Raw genomic sequence first — 16,820 nt, 5'->3', positions numbered from 1 at the left:
ATAGATGGAACAAATTTCAGAACAAAACAACTTTTGTTCATCGATTTTTCTCACATAGGAATTCATGTAGGAAAATATCATTTCTTTTCCAAGGCTTTGATAGATCCATATTTTACCCTTGTAAATTTTCGTCCTATGCTTTTTTAATAAAGCATAATAATTTGATCAAAGCATGGTAGGATCATAAAGGAGAGGCTTCACAAAGAAATCAATAATATTCTTTGGATAAGAATGTTTTCTTTTTCTAAATTTTTCTCGTGTTTCCAAAGATTCATAACTACATTTGCATTTTAAAATATATTCATACAAAAATTCAATGAAGCTTAAACTGCAAAACATTTGGGTTCAAATGGCTGACAAGAAAGCCTTTTTTTCATCTGCTCTTCCCGTAGAATCTCCGTAGAACAAAAACAGAAATCAATTCTATTGCCACGCCATGCTTTATCTCCTTTGTCTGTTAAGTGATCTTTGAGAACTTGGTTTGATGGTGAAAAGGGGTGAACTTTCTGAACTTCAGCAGCGAACGAAGTCCCCGTTTTGGACATCACCTTCAGCTGCCGTGATTCCTTAGAGTGACGCTGATATATTTTTTGTCAAGGTAACTCGCACAGCACCGAAACGCGATTTTTCAAATCATTGCTGATCCCATCTAGCCAATGAAAATACTTTTCTTCCATATAATGGTGACTTCTAAATGGAAAAATTAAAATCAGGTTTTTTAATAAAAAAGATATTTATGAGGCAGAGATTTTTATGTTAAACACGAGATTTCAAAGTTCATGCTTAAATCTGGTTTCTTAATGATTAAAAACATTTTTCATCATGCCTTTGTCATTATTTCAACATATCTAGCCAGAACGATAAAACTATATTAAACATGTAATTGCAACTAGGTACTGAAAAAGTTTCAAGAATTTTTGCTAAGATTGTTGAATTTTTTATTTTACACCATCATGTGAAAGGTCCTTTATTGCAGAAAGAAAGCTCCTTCCATGATTCTTGGTCTGGTTTGCAATCTAGATGTGACGGTTATAGCAAAATTGTCTCAGATTGCTGCGCAAGATGACGAGAATATTTGGAAATTCGTTGCCATCATAATATTATTGTAGCCTACTTTAATGAATATTTGTCTTCTTGAGCTTGTCCTACACAGCGTTGATTTTATGCCACGCAACTTTATTAAAAAATAACAGGACAAAATCTAAAACTTTCTTACTTTGAAGCCTGAATAACCTCTTCTAAAGTGCTAGCAAGCAATTTCGCCTAATAACAAAAAAATATTTCACCTGTTAATGATAAGGAAGTACATATTGCGAAAGATAATCCTGCAAAATAGCAATTTACACAACATGTTGAATTATTACGCTAAATTTAAGGTGCTTCTGAAGATACATCGTAGATACTGACACAAGAATATTAGGTTTTAGAACAATTTTAAACACATTTCAACACTCTTAACTTTCGTACAAGATTTCAACACACAAAATGGTTGTCTGTCTTGAAGGCTGTAATATTTGTGGATGTTAAGCAATTAAAATATTTGATTGAAATTTCCATTCGTCTGCTCGAAAACTAGAAGATAAGCAATGACATGAGTCCTGTAAACAAAACCAAAAATATTTTTGCAGCATACCATTATGGAATCTTGTCATTACATCTGTGAATCAAACAGTTGGAAAGGAAAATAAAATTAACACTACACACGTTTGTTAAGACATTGGTATGGTCAACTGGTGGGTATAACGATAGAACAAGATCATCCACACTGAAATATAAAGCAATATGAAAGATAAAAAAGTGATGTTAAGGTTTCATGGAATCTGAACTGAGAATATCTTGATATTATTCAAAGGCCACTTATGCTCATCGAGTTTGTCAAGACAGCTAATGCAATAGGAAGTGACTGAAGTGATGAAAAATGAAAGCTTGCTTTTGGTATTAATATATCTGGGTTTACCTTCGTGTACATTCTTTAATAATTGGATTGGTAGATTCAATACATTTAATGGGTTTCTCTGCATCTGTATTTGTATTTGTAATTGTTTCTACATAGTATCCGAAGGTAGTTTTTAAAGACACTGAGAAGCTTATGCTTATCGAGCAGTGTCCTGGGCCTTCCTCTCGATGTGACCACACCTCATGATTCCTATGCCTGGAATTACAGAGAGCTCGCGACTCTCCTCACTCTGGGTGAAAGTTTGGTCATGCCAGGGACTTGAACCACGGACCCTTGGGTCTGTAGTCAGCGCCTCTAACAACTGAGCCATCCTCGCAAAATCTGCTACGTTTCAGAAAACATTTCATAAAGTCATGAAATCCAAAACAGAGTCACCACTTTCATCAGCAGCTATTTTAGCTAGCTTGCACTTTCTAAACTTGGGTTGGAACCGTCACTCCTTTTGTGTGTCAAATTCATGTTACCGAGTTATTACAACCTAATAATTGGATTCTTCTAAGATAGACTTTTAATCAGGATTTGTGCCTTATGTCTTCTCTTTTTTATACATAAAAAAAAATGGGTGATAAAAGAAACTCAAGACTCAAGAGGAACTTACCTAGGACTAATTTTGTCAGCCATTTCAACAATAACATCAAATTGTTCGATGCTTTTCTGGTCTTTCACATTGCCTTTGACCTTAATACAACTTTCAATCATTTTCAATGTTTTCTTCGCTGACTAAAAAAAAGATTTAACATCAGAACATCAAGTTTTAACAAGGTTCTAACATCATTTAAAAAAGGTTTAAAAAAGCAACTCATATACATTGTTTATTCTCAACACTAATGAAAATTACTGTTTACCTGTCTGCCATAAAGTTCTCGATGGCAGAGCTGTAAACGGTAAACTGACCTGTTTGATACACAAAATATCGTATTTTTCAACACTAGATACATGGGCAATAATCGAATACACTAATATCTGGAGAATCAGTATGCGCAAAGTAGACTAGATGCGCACAAACTCTTATCTAAAAGGTTGTGGTGTCGACAAATCATTGAAGAATTCTAACCAAAAATCAGATATGACATTAAAAAGAACTTTCTTTTGCTGCTCAAAAATCTTCCTTTCATATTAATCTCAGATACATGATCAAGAATTGACCCTGGTAAACTTTTAGAATCCTTACTCTCCTGTACCTTTGAACATATCTTATTATGTGGCAACCATCATTTTGAAATATACCACCGAACTGAGCTAACGGACTTGAATATTCATATACATTGCATTTTCAGTCTCATAAAAACACTTTATTTAAACATATAATGAAAAAATGAAGATTAAAACAGCAAAGAACCTCAATTAGGCCAAGACATGGTTCAAACAAAGGCTTGTCCCGATTTGTCCAGCTTTCGTTTTCCGGATCATTGTCGTCAATACTGAGTTCCTTTGTAAAACAATAAAGTTTTCATATATAGCCCAAACCAATAATCAAAAACCAATAAACAAAGGAAAGGATAAAAGTGTTAAGTGTTTATAGAGTTTTGTCATCAATAGATTTAGTGTGCATTTAGGATGGGACAAAAACGAGAAGTGGATCCAACAAGCCGGGAGAAAAAGGCGTTTATAAATGAAAAATTACCAAAAATTTTGCAATTGACAAAAAATTTCTACCGATTTGAGAATTATTGTATTACCGATAATGTCAGTTATCAATCATTATTAAGTCAAAAGTTAATCATTTTTATCAATTATGTCAACTTAATTTCGGCTCAAAGGTAAAAATGTTGACGGACTCAATTTTACTCAGTTTGCTTTATCGACATTTTTACTCAAAATATGTTCAAAATTGTACGATGAATTGTTTAATCCTTTTCGAAAGTGATTGGGGTGACGGGGGGGGGGGGGGGGCAGTTCCTGAATAGAGTGATAGGAAAATCTCACTGCTTTTGAATCAGTTAGAAAACAGCAAAAAAATTTCATGAAAATACCTCTTTGAGTTCAGTAAATGCATCGTCTGCAAGTTGATAGGCCTGCAACAGTCTTAATCCAGCAGCTGATTTATTGTCTAAAAACGTAGCAAATTATTATGAATATGGTTATAATCCTTTCAAAATGAAAAATAATTATATCAGAATTTGAAAATCTGATACAGCAAAGTATCAAGCAGATGCACATACCTTTCGATACTTTTCCAAACAATTCGCAATATTCCCAGACTTTTCCTGTTTTCTGCAATCGGTCATGCGATCTATTGGGAGACAGAATTGCAATCATAATCAAACAAAACATGCAATTTTGAATAGAGTTATAAATCATTTTACATAAAATATTGGTGAAGGCGTATCAGATGCTTAACGGGGGGAGAAAAGGGGAGGGAGGGGAGGGGGGGTTTCAAAGTCCCATTTTCCAACAACATGGGTGAGTCACCCTTTATTTGCCGACATGTCTGGAACTTGCCGAGTAAGCACACAGAAATCCCGGAATATCTAAGTAAGGAATTTGCAAAATAACTTCTTTTGGATTGGAATCTGTCGGATATCAGAATGCTATAAGAACGAAATACTTCTTTGTAAACTTACTCTGATGGACCAGCAATCTTTATCGACAGTATAAATGCTAGAATGGCCTCGAGAAGTGAATGGACTAGCTTCGCCAATTCCAGGTGTAATGCTTTTCCTTCAAAATAGAAATATGACACAATTCAACTAGCATGTAAATTCTATGCTCATGTCCTATTACTATTTACAATAACCTGTACATAACAGGACTTTCCAATTTGACTTTTTTCTAAGATATGTTAAGCATTGGTAAGGGATAGGTGGAACATATTGCAGTTGCTTAGAAATCCCTGCAGATAGACTCTGGGACCGTGTCAGGTGTACTTTCATAAAGCATTACAAATCTACAGGGAACCTATAGGGAGAGTACGCCATTTAAATTCAACATCTATGTAATGCAGACATCACATCACTACCCTTCTGCCACACAGCTTACCGTGATTTAGGTTAGAGGCATCAATTTTTTTATGGTACCAGTAAAAAATATTGTTATAGGCGAGAGAAATGCTAGATATTCGACTGATACGACAATATTTTGCTTAAAAAATTTACCTATGACCCAGAATTAGACATAAAAGCTTCATCAATCGAGTAGCGATAGAAATGAAATATATAGGACGAAAATGGGACCTAAAGTCTTATTCTATACAAGCGATTGACGATATTAGTGACTGTGCTGGAGACGTGCTCACACATGTGTTGTGGGAAATTAGTAACTTAACAGTACGTATAAATTTAGTTATCCGCATGTTTAAGGAACCAAATTAGATACTTACAGATACAGTAAAATTAATAGACTCGTGGAAACAGAAATTAAGGAACCATAAATGCACACAGCATCCTGCATGATGCACAGGCACATGGTTAAATCGCAGTAAAAACCGTAAGTAAAGCAGATTAATCAGTATTATTAGATAAATGGAGCAATTTCGTATAAAAGATTTAAATAGAAACACTAAAGTAGAGTTAGTGTAGAGTCGCTCGAAATGTAGGTAAGAGACGAGCAACGTAGAGTCACCTAATAATTGTATGTGGAATAAAACAGAAAATTAAAGATGTACGAAAACGATATGGTCTTTTTCTTGAGAAATTCGGTTCACTTCTGAAACCTCTTTCGAATCAGTAGAGTGAAGCAATTAATGCAACAGTGACTTTGACTTGACCAAGTTTAGCTGTAAATACCTTCAGATAATGGAAACGCGTCAAACCATGCCCATAAGACATTGACAGCCTCTTTCAATGAATCTATCAACAATTGGCATTCCTGGAAGTTAAAAAAGAGTGCTGCACTGCAAAGACACGGTCAAGATTCTGAAATACATACAATTTGAGAGCACTCATTACGACCTTCTCAATGTTCAGCCCAAAGTTTACAGGGCTGCACGATCGATTCCCTCAACAAAGTTAACATAGACAATTCGAACACCACTCTGCAAATTTGCCTTAAAAAGTTTAAAAAGTAAAATATCGATGCCTGTTTTTCTAATAAAATTCAAACTATAAGGAAAAGAAAAATGAAATAATCGACATACTCTAATCAATTGATTTAAAAAGTAAACAAGAAAGAAACAAACTTCGAGATCTGGTGCAGGAGGCTTCGAGTATCCAACAGCAAGTTTTGTGCATTCTTTTGAGACTGACTGGAAGCAAAGGCCTAAAAAAAATCAAACAACTTGAAATAAAGTGCAATTACTTTAGAAATCATCTAAAAGCGAAATTTGCTTAGAGATAACGTTTTGGCAGGGGCAGGGCAATGAAACGCATGCTCAACAGCCAAATTGTCGCTAAAATATTCCGTACTATTTCCGTACTCCCTATCAAAAGAAGATCCATTCATAGAATGTATGTTATCTAACAATTGAATTTACAAATTACGTTAACTTAGGGTCACATTTGGCTGATTATCGAGGGTGTAATACGGAGTAGCAGCTCTGTTCAGTACACTGTGTATAGTTCTGCCTCTTCCGGCATCAAGCACTTCATGACAGACCAGAAAACAGTAATATTCATCATAATTCAAGGTATATTAGATCTTACAGCTCATTTGATCAATTCAGTGTCTCACTTGGTATATAATATCTCTTTCCAGTGAAAATTATCACGTTTTTCATAATAACAAGCGCTATTTTGCAGATTTGTGTGAAATAACAGTAAATTTTCATCCCTTTTTGAATATAAGGTATATCCAGATATTATGCAAAATTGGGAAATTAGTCAGTTCAATCTTTTGAATTTTTATACAGAGTAAATTTCTAACTTACTATGAAAAGCTGTATCAATTTATTAAAGGAAAAACAAATGAAAATAAGAATTAGCAAACAAATTACCTAATTTGTTCCAGTGAAGACTCCTATCAAAGTTTTCAACCAGGCTTTCTAAAAAATCAAATAAGATCAACATAATGAACAATACACGGCCATATGATGACATCAGATAATAAAAATATTTCTCTGAAATCCACGAATCTACATATCACAATTCTTGATGAGCCTCAATACATGAGCAAACAAAGAATGACAATGAATCTGTATCAACTTGATGGAAAGAGCTTGCGTTACGCAGTGTGGAGTCATAGTTTAAAGTAATTTATGCAATTTATGCCAGTTTAAAGTGGCATAAATTTCAGAGTAGAGATTGCCTCGGATCGCTTGGAGCTCCTTGAAACGGAAGGCTGATCCAATACTGTAGTTCTTGCTTGACTGGCATTGGTCAAACTTTTGGTTGTTAACTTAAGTTGAAATTCGATTTTATTGTTGAGTGGTACTCCAGCCTAGACGCCATAATTAACATGGTTGTGGGGTAAGAGGGGGGAGGGGGGTGGGGGATGTTGGATACTTGGAATATTGAGCGAGGTTGTATACTACACTGGCAGCAAACCACACTACAGTCGTGTGCAAAAATTTAAGACCACGTGCTACGGTTTTTCGTTTTTCTAGGTTAACATTAAAATAATATATCTTGTTTAAAAAACCGTTCTAATACGCTTCACTGTAATTTTAATGTAAAGTGTGTATCAAAGATATCTGTAAAGTATATACATATAATGATAATATTTAATGCAGTATCAATATATCAATATATACGGTGTTTTATGGAAGTAATTTCGTTTCTTTATATAATTTTTATTCCCGGTCTCAAACTTTTGCACATGATTGAACTATCCAGGCACGATTCGGCTCTTAACTATTTGATACAGAAATGACAGGGGGGTAAAATCGCTTTTCACCTTCCTGTTACCTTTAAAATTCATATTACCTTTAAAAACAAGCCATAACTTCAAATTCACTTTCGATGATTTTTCTCAGATTTAGAAAATTGACCTTTTAACATCCACCGAAGTTATGTATCTATCTATCAAGTTCACAGAAACGCCCTTACAATGATTAAAATGTAGTTATGTAAGTGGCTATTGCAGCTGAGTTATGCAAAGCAAGGCACAAAAGACTTACTCTCTAGGAAGCTGGTGGACGCATTCTCTTGAAAATGACGTACAAACTAACAATTTTACTTTACTTACTACCAATACTTTACAACGCTTTTACTCTATTCTCCAGGCTAGGGGATGAAGCTCAGAGGCAAAGCATCACGAGAAAAAAAGGGACCAAAAGACAAACCGCCTGCCCTTCAGCACCAGATTCATTCCCAGATTAACCCCAAGATTCATCCCTAGAGTTATCTCAGATTCATCTCTCAGATTCATTCCCAGACTCATTCCCAGATTAGTTCAAATCTCCGGAATAACGAAGTGGACATTGATTGTCCAATCTGAAACTAGAAGTACAGAAGTACATAAACTCTATGATTTTAGAGCATAGAATAGACATAGGGAAAAAATGAATCAATCTTCTAAATATTTTGTTAAGTAAGAATGAAGGCGAGTAGAGTGTTTAAAGGTTAAAGAGTTAAATTTTCCTTTGTAGAAGGCTAGATAACATCACCAGAGGCAACAAAAGACTACAGGAAAAAATAACAAGTTTACTGCATAATTGTTTTCTTTATTAATTCAATTTTCTTTATTAATCCTGTTGTTTCTGCTAATAGCCTTACGACCAACAAAAGGCTCATCTCAAAGTTGCGAATATAGCAGTAAGAGTATTCTACTTGCTTTTCAGCTACTTCGAAATTGTCTTTCTTTGCAGGATATAGGCAAAATAACAGCCTTACTACCGATGCTTGGTATGTCTTCGTTGTTTCTAGCTAAATTCTTTCCACCATACATTTTATGACTTCAATTGATTTTGGCGCTCAAGAACAACAATTGTACCCTACAGCTATGAACAAGAACAAGGGTACATTGTCTTCATTAGAATGTGCTAAACAATGTGAAACTCTTTCAGCAACTCCAATTTCAACTCAGAACATAAATTGTAGACAGAAGAGGTTCCAATGCATGTCTTTTTCGGTAAGAAGCTGTCACGCAAATAACAAAGAAGACTGGGTGAAATAGTTCTCCAAACTTTCACTGTTGCATCCTATTGGAAAAAATTCAATTTTATATGATTATCATATTTGTGGGGAAACTTGCCAAGTTGTACACTTCAGCTGGATCACCAGAATCGTTGGAAAATTGTGGATGACAGTCGCTTCCCAGACTAAACACTTTTTGCTGTGTTCACGACAGAAAGTTTTACTGTAGCTTGGGTCGTCATGAGTTGCAACCATACAAGGTTTGTCAGCTTGGCTGGGTCACGTGAGTCAACCACCGCTATGTTAAACATAGTGTTTCGATAAATAGACCAAGCCATGCCTTTGCAGTTCGAGCAGCATTGAAGATCCAAGCACACAAATTGGAGATCATTAATCATTTCTTCGCTTGGGATACTTTCCAAGTAATTTATGATTACATAAAATTTGTTGCATAAAATTCTGATGCATCTATTTGAGGTACTGAGCTAGAAGTGGTTGGTGGTTCAGAATACTGCCCAGAATTATGACTGGTCTTTTTTCTAGTAGATGGTTTATGCCATACTTCCTCTTGTTCCATTTCAGCTTTGCTGCTCGTTTCAATCAAAACGTTTCCATCCTTTGGGTAACAGGGCGTTGACCTTTCTAGGCACTTTGAAATTCCAATATTTTTAGAGCTGTTCACTAGTGACGAATCTACAAACTGCTACCTGAGACCACAAACATTTTTAAAGTGTCTATAAATAAATTCATCAATCACGAAAAACTTTGCTTTATAGAAGCAAAATTGTTTTCGGCATATGCGTTGATATCTCAACGTCAAACATCCTTTTTCCAACAAGGTCTATCCATACGAGAGAGCCTCTTTCTAAAGAAAGCATGATTCTGGTCCACAATGGAAAGCATGAGCCTCGTTATCAATATATGTCTGCTTTTTCACAATATTCTTTGGCATTCATTTGAATTCATTTGAATTCATTTACTTTTCTTGATAAATTGTCAAGAGCATCTAGTACACTTGGGGTAGTGAATTCTGACATAAATGCAATGTAAACCAATTCTATAATGTTGGTAGCACCTTCCAGTGTTTCAGTGTTGTCAACAGATGAATAATCCTCATCAATAAATGCTTCACTGATAGCAAATCGTCTGAAGTTATTCTTTTTCCTCCATATCTCTCTACAAACTTCGCATTTGATTTTGAAATGTGGGCTGCGCATATTGAAACGAGTGTTAGGTTTCCATTGGGGCATTCTCATTGCAACATCTTCCTTGCAACATATCAGAGCGTTGGTTTACGTAACTCTGAACTGTCATACCATAGTTGAACTTTAAGAAGCAGGAGGCTGTGATTGCACTACTAAAGTCTGTTCTTATGGAAAATGGTTGAATGTTATTTCAACACAAAGATTTTTCGCTCACCCAAATCAATGTGAATAACCGCTGAATTGAGCTTTCTTGCAGTAATGGGAAGTGGAAATCATTTCTGTCACATTTTAGGCCTAATCAAACAACTTTCTGGTCCAAGAGACTCAAGTCCATTGGGCCACAGATTTGGAATGACCTACTGAATGAACTAAAATCGGCAGAAAATCTGAAAAGTTTTAAGGTCTTAATAAAACAATGGGACGGTCGAAAAACTGCAAATGTAGTGCCTGTGCTTGCCTACCAACTTAATTGTATTATTTAGAAAATATTAATTTTGTTTATTTGTTCTGTATATTCGATTTTGATTATTTAACTTGTATATATTTAAATGATGTATATATTGTTAGCTATATGTAAAAATGATCGAATTAAAATAAGATTACATACACACACCCTAGTGTACTTTTGATACCCTCGTGTATATAATTAGGCCTGCTCAAGTGCTCACCTTCTTTACTTCCTTCAGTGTTGCCCTGAAAGCAGATCTTTTCTAGATGCTTAGCCAAGTGATCAGCAAAGGTGTCAAACAAGACTTCTGTGGTTTTTCGCGTATCCATTGACATTCTGAATAACTTTTCACAAGACCAAAACGAAAATACAACCAACACTTCTCAATCACGCAACAACAACAGCGATGCAATTGATCAATCAATAATTATTCAAAATGGACCAGTATATTGTTGTTGTTGTTGATGTTTCTAATATGCAGAAAGATGGTTGAAGCAACTGCCAAATTGTTTATGATTTGAAAGATATGAAAAGACCTACCATTTCATTCTCCCACAGTCTTTTATTCGATTTTTCGATCATAGTAAATGGACTCCAGACTCAAAGATAATGAAACGCATGATCGTTTTGGGCAAAAGTGAAAGAGAGAAATGGATTGCCGTTTATGCGTTTTCCTTGTTTGGTTTGTTTTGACGAATGTAAGTTCTTCTTTCGAGAAATCAGCTTCATGGAACACTGTTTTGGCACAATTTGTTATTTAAAGGGTCACAGAGCATTGATTTGATGCATGATTTAAGAGCAACATTTATAAACTCAAGTCAACAATTTGTTGTTGCAAGATTGCTGCTGGAACCTTGCTGTGCAGTGCCGTGCCACCCGACCTGAAGAATAGCCTTTTTCAATGAGTTTTCCAGTGTGCTTAACCGGAACTTGAAATTTTTATGCCCTTAATCTTTGCATACAATGCCCCTGTTATAAACATTATGTAAACAAATGTGGAGAGAATAAACACAACATTTTCCTATTCCTAGAACAAAATGTTTCATATTTTATTTTAGGAAGTCAGCTGTTTGCTACCAGGGAAAATGATCCATTTGTTTAGAAGCCAAACTAGTACAAAGCGAAGAAATTGTTCAATTCATCGATCAGCCATAGTCAGAGAGATATTAACCAAGGTTGGTTTGCATTGTGAGGAGTTTTTAAAGGCTGATTTTCATATTGCGATACAGGATTTATGATCACTAAAGCAATAAAGACCATTCCGTCATTTGAAAACCACTAAATCATACGAAAACAGGATATGACAATTGATTCCATCATATTTGGTTCCAATGAATCGAAAAATGTATTTCTTGTGATGTTCTGGTCTTGTTTTGATATGTTCTGGAGAACATGTTTGCTTTCAAATGATGCAAAACATCAGGCTGACAACAAACGCTGACTTCATTGACATCATCCAAGAGTACCTTACAATTTAAATGTTTTGTTATTATTTGTAGTTCTTGAGTGGCTAGATGAAAATGGCCCCAAACTATCCCTTTTCTGCAAAATCTTTCATATACTCACTCTCTCTTAACTTTCATTTGTTTTGCTGTCGTATAGCCAGCAAAATATTTTTGCAGTAGCATCCTCTTATTTACTGTAGGTGCAGAATTTATCTATATATTAGCTGTATTCTCTACTTTTGATATTTGTGTCAAAAGTACAAAAAAAATTTGTTTTCAAGGGTGAATGGAATGGTTTGTGATGATGTTCAATATAAATGAAAACTGATAGGCAGTAAATTAGGTTTTATGAAATTGTAAAATTGTTTGTTTGTGATATGTATATACACTTTCACTTTCTGGAGTATAACATATTGTTCATTGAAATCATTTTATAATTTAGATTCTGAATTGGTGTCAAAAAGGGGTAGTGGTGAAGCTGTTGAATTGTAACTGAATTGTATCCCAACAAATTTTAATGAAATTACATTATATAATTCTACATAAGGCTGGTATTTGTAACAGTTTTATATATTTTCTAGGACTTTTTTCCAATATTTGACAAGTATGGAGTTGAGGTACCAAAGAAATGCAAGCTGAATAAAGACAGAGATATTTTCAAATGGATAGAGCAAAATAAGACATATGTTGATGGCCTCTCTCTTCAATGTGAACTGTGTGGAAAACAATTTTACCAACAATATAGTCTATTTGAGCACGCAAAAAGGAAACATTCAGATGTGTTCTTCAATGTGAGATTTTTTTCTTTTTATACTGACAAATTTTTTATTCTAGGATCATATCCATAGATCTTTAGGTATTTTGTGGGTGATGTTCAATTTAGAATTTTGGCATTTTTTTGAAACCAAGTTTGATGTCAGGTTTAATCAAAAAAGAAGTGCGAACAATCAGGACTGCCCTTTTAGCTGTTAAGTGTCCAAAGTTAGGAAATGTGACCAGGTTTCATATCCCCCTTTCCGCCACAAACATAATGTAACAGATACTGTCACAGTAAGCCTTTCATGAAAATTCTAAATCATAAAATAATATATTTGATGCCATTTGTGAGGACTGTGTCTGTTTTAACTAAAATCTGGCTCAAAGTATTAGATTTTTTATTGTAGGCACCAAACGCTGTATGTCTTGCTGATTTTTGTGACATATTCAAATGTGATCTGCATGAAAAATATCCACATAACATTCCAGATGCATTGGATTGTAATAAAAAACATGTTGATAATCTCAGAAGACAGTGTGAGGTATGCTTTTTCTTTTTCCATAATAATTCCATGATCATAATAATCATTTGAACAGATTGTTGAATATAAACTATTGTACAACATTGTTCCCATTTCACTTTACCATTCCTGACAACCTTACAACATCTTACAGGGAAAACATTGTTATGTTTTAGGCCATCATGCGATCCTGTCTACCAGAAAAACTGTTCTTTTATGTTTATGGCAAGTGAAGTTATCTTCAGTTTCTATTGCTAAAGTATTGTCTTTTAGCTCGCTTATACCTCATTGAGAGCAATGATTTGGAAGTTTTCATTATGGTGTTGCTCGTGATATTGATTTTATGACAACATAAAGACAACAATTTTATAAGGGATTTGACTTTTCTTGGCAACTGGGGGGGGGGGGGTGTTAAAGTTTCACCCGGAATGATTTTTGCAGACAAATCCCTTAAAAATTATCAAACCTAATTTCTTCATAAAATCTGAATTACATGTACAAACAATCTGAAATATTGTATCTGGTCTAAATTATGGTGATAAAACCAAATCTGAGCTTAAAAAAGTTGTAAATTAGATTTGGAGAAATTTCTGTAATGAAGCCGTAAGTCAAATTGGTGTATTAGTACATAGGAAATGAAACATTCCAATTGTGTTTTGATTGTAGGTTAACCACCATAGATAGATCTTGTTGCTATAAAATTATGTACCTATTTCTTCAGATGATATATTTGATTTTGCCTGCAAGCCTCTTGTGCTGGTTAATAAAAGGCCAGTGGCAAGTAATGAAATAAGATTTAAAGCAAGCCAGTGTGCAGACTTTACATTCCACTGCATAGGAGAGCCAATTCAAAACTGGTCTGCAAATTAGTGTCCATCAATTACTTCTGAACACCCTTCTCACAAATTCCAATTTTTTCTATGACATTATGGTGCCCTTTCCTACATGTGTGTGAAAATGCTCCGAAAATCCCTCAGCTGTTCTCTTACAAACTTGGCAGCATTTTGCAAGTCACCAGATATAGCAGTGCTAGAGGCAATTTGTAAACCTACTACTTTAACAATTTTTTCTTATTACAGATAAACTTTATATGGCAATATGCTCAACTTTAACGTGTGAAAAGTTTTTGCATCCATTCAAAGATTCTGTGAGTAATATGTTTTATCTATCTTCTATAATATCTGCTTAACATTTTGAAAACTTTGACATATGATTCTTCTTGCCAAAGCAATTTCATTTGATTTTTATGCACAATTATTTTAAGCATCGGCTTGTTTACACTAATTTCTTACTTCATTTTTTCTAGGTGTCTGTATTCACAGTTGTCACTTTGTCAATAACAGTCCCGATATCCGTCTTCATATTAGCCCATATTTGCCTGTACCTCATTGACAACATGTAAGCATTGACATATTTTGTGTTAAGGGCAATGTATAACAATAACAAGCACAAGTACAAAAGCCTGTGTATGCTGTTTTCTTTATACAACAATAAGAGTTGTTTATGTTGTCGTTCAACATTAATTAATCATTGGAAGAACCTTGATGAGGGTTAATTTTGCAATGCTGCAGTTATTTCATGCATCAGTAATTCAAGCTTATTTAATATTGTTTAACATCCAAATAATGAAGCCAGGGAACTTGTATACACAACCAGTCTTACACATCAGTGTGTAGCTACAGCTCTGCCTATAAAATGTAGCAATTTTCATTTTCATTCATTTCATACTTATCTTTAAATGTAGGATTATATCTATTAAAGTTTTTTAGGAATATTCCATCGTGCTTTAAATTAAAGAGGTATTTTGTAAATATATGTTATAAGAATATACATAAATCTAAATGTTTGATTTAAAAAGGCATTGGAACACAACATTGCTACTGGAGGAGGCTGTAAGTTATTGAACTGATTGCTTGCATCAAAACTCTTGTTATTTTAGGGAAAGTGTTGATGAAGATAAAAAGTTTATGCAAACACAAAGAGCTAGATATGAGGCAAGAAATGCTGAATTTAATGCAAGATTTTATTCAAGAAGAACCAATGGAATGGAACCAAGGCATCGCAAAACAAACAGATACATGCGATTAAATCGTTAAGCTAGACTGTAAATAGATTTAATTAGTAAGCTAAATTGAAAGCATCACAACAATCTGTGTTTGATTGCTAGTGTGGTGCTCAAGCAGCAAGGTTTGTTCATTGCCAGGTTGTTTTAAAGTAACATTTAGGCTGTTATAGCACTGTACCGTTACTATATAAGCATGCTTTAAAAGACAGTGGGTGGAAAGTGGCTAAATATTTACATGATGCTTAATTCCATAGAAAATTATGCCATCCCCTTGTTGTCAAATCCAGGTCCAAAAGGCAGAATGCTGTTGAAAGTTGTTATATAAGCTTATTAAGAGGTTTAACAAATAAACTCATGGCAGTTCAGTTCTGGTTTATTTGCTGCATATTTGCTGCCACTTGCTGCATTCCAGTGCCACCCCATCTCAGGTAAGCTCTTTAAAGACGGAGGTTGAATAGTTCAATACAAATTCAATACAACCCCAGTGTGCTCTGACTTGAGCATTGAATTGCCTCTGACATACCTCTTTAAAGGTACAAGGCCCCACTAATTTTGGGTTATGTTTCAAGATTCAATGTTTTTTCTCAAGTAATCTTTACAGTTTTTAATTACTTAGTATTTATCTTCAGTTAGCAATGGAGTTTTAGAATATTATTTTGTAACTTAAAATACATTTTAGTCTTACACATTTTAGCTAATATGTGATTATGTTATTAATGTTAATTTTCCATTTCATTCATACTTATTATCAGCAAAATTTACCTCTTTAGCAAATGTATAATGAAGTAATTATGACATTTTTGCACAAATAATTGAAACATTATGCATTATAACATTTCTGTTTGAATTTTCGCTTCAATTATTCAAACTATTTGAAAGTTCTCTTAAATCATTAGTATGAACAAAACTCAGGGGCCTTGCGGCTTGGCACCCCCCTGCATGGTGAGATGACAACCCTTGGAACTGACAACTTGCAGGGGGCTTGTAGGAAAAAGTTTTCATGACAGTCTATTTCTGCCACATACAAATCTCTTAACTAGCTAGAGAGCAAAGTTAAGGCCGAAAGTAAGGCTAGGGATTTTTTTAGACAAATTCTATCAAAAGAGTACTAAGAAAGTTTTACATCTTAACATGGACAACAAAAGGGATTTTATACTGTAAATCTGGATCTTCGATTGGCCTAAAATAGCGATCCAGGGCTGCAATGAAATTGGCAGAAAGTAGAATAAAACTGATATACATTCATAGTTGGAAGCTTTTCAAATGAAGGTTGGGAAAATAACCAGGAAATCGGTCTATAGGTCACTGTATTGCACCACTCAACCTGAAACTATGCCAAATTTCAAGTTCTACTAGACTAAATTGTTCTCAACTATTCATGCAAGATATCTTTGCAAGTACAGGCTGTGAGGCTATGGAATTCTTCCATATAGGGACAGCAGACCTGGCCTTCATTTACTTGCAGTATACAGG

General features: G+C 34.5%; 2 protein-coding genes across 3 annotated transcripts; one reads left to right on the top strand and one right to left on the bottom strand.

Moving 5' to 3' along the window:
- Positions 1–217: 217 nt before the first annotated feature.
- Positions 218–10,992, bottom strand: LOC135690705 (cyclin-D1-binding protein 1 homolog). Of its 2 annotated transcripts, XM_065208333.2 has the most exons (12): positions 10,781–10,978; positions 6,828–6,875; positions 6,075–6,154; positions 5,683–5,764; positions 4,522–4,618; positions 4,120–4,190; positions 3,931–4,007; positions 3,297–3,386; positions 2,556–2,677; positions 1,705–1,765; positions 1,217–1,263; positions 218–690 (listed from the first exon to the last, which is right to left on the bottom strand). In XM_065208333.2, the coding sequence occupies exons 1-12, from the start codon at positions 10,893–10,895 to the stop codon at positions 594–596; spliced, it is 987 nt and encodes a 328-aa protein (XP_065064405.2). In that variant the 5' UTR covers positions 10,896–10,978; the 3' UTR covers positions 218–593. The 2 variants fall into 2 exon arrangements, with proteins under 2 accessions (XP_065064405.2, XP_088972166.1); XM_089116040.1 differs by lacking the exon at positions 1,705–1,765 and having other exon boundaries at positions 10,781–10,992.
- A 61-nt stretch (positions 10,993–11,053) lies between these two features.
- Positions 11,054–16,180, top strand: LOC135690706 (uncharacterized). The gene is made up of 8 exons (XM_065208334.2): positions 11,054–11,258; positions 11,619–11,735; positions 12,587–12,796; positions 13,169–13,303; positions 13,459–13,507; positions 14,362–14,429; positions 14,589–14,680; positions 15,222–16,180. The coding sequence occupies exons 1-8, from the start codon at positions 11,211–11,213 to the stop codon at positions 15,376–15,378; spliced, it is 876 nt and encodes a 291-aa protein (XP_065064406.2). The 5' UTR covers positions 11,054–11,210; the 3' UTR covers positions 15,379–16,180.
- The last annotated feature ends 640 nt before the right edge of the window (positions 16,181–16,820 follow it).

The sequence above is a fragment of the Rhopilema esculentum genome, chromosome 4, assembly GCF_057945365.1.
Source record: "Rhopilema esculentum isolate cy_ngs chromosome 4, ASM5794536v1, whole genome shotgun sequence".
Lineage (NCBI taxonomy): Eukaryota > Metazoa > Cnidaria > Scyphozoa > Rhizostomeae > Rhizostomatidae > Rhopilema > Rhopilema esculentum.
The sequence above is the reverse complement of the archived record's forward strand: the minus strand, read 5'-3'. Positions and strand labels throughout refer to the sequence as shown.

What these genes read in the sequence shown, in the direction of transcription:
- LOC135690705 (XM_065208333.2), bottom strand. Translation starts at nt 10,895, where the DNA reads ATGTCAATGGATACGCGAAAAACCACAGAAGTCTTGTTTGACACCTTT. An exon ending in TCTTCACTGGAACAAATTAG is followed by an intron (nt 6,155 to 6,827) that starts GTAATTTGTTTG and finishes GATTTTTTTTAG; the next exon opens with GCCTTTGCTTCCAGTCAGTC. An exon ending in GAGGTTATTCAGGCTTCAAA is followed by an intron (nt 691 to 1,216) that starts GTAAGAAAGTTT and finishes TTTTCCATTTAG; the next exon opens with AAGTCACCATTATATGGAAG.
- LOC135690706 (XM_065208334.2), top strand. Translation starts at nt 11,211, where the DNA reads ATGGATTGCCGTTTATGCGTTTTCCTTGTTTGGTTTGTTTTGACGAAT. An exon ending in TTTGGTTTGTTTTGACGAAT is followed by an intron (nt 11,259 to 11,618) that starts GTAAGTTCTTCT and finishes ATTTTATTTTAG; the next exon opens with GAAGTCAGCTGTTTGCTACC. An exon ending in CTGTACCTCATTGACAACAT is followed by an intron (nt 14,681 to 15,221) that starts GTAAGCATTGAC and finishes TTGTTATTTTAG; the next exon opens with GGAAAGTGTTGATGAAGATA.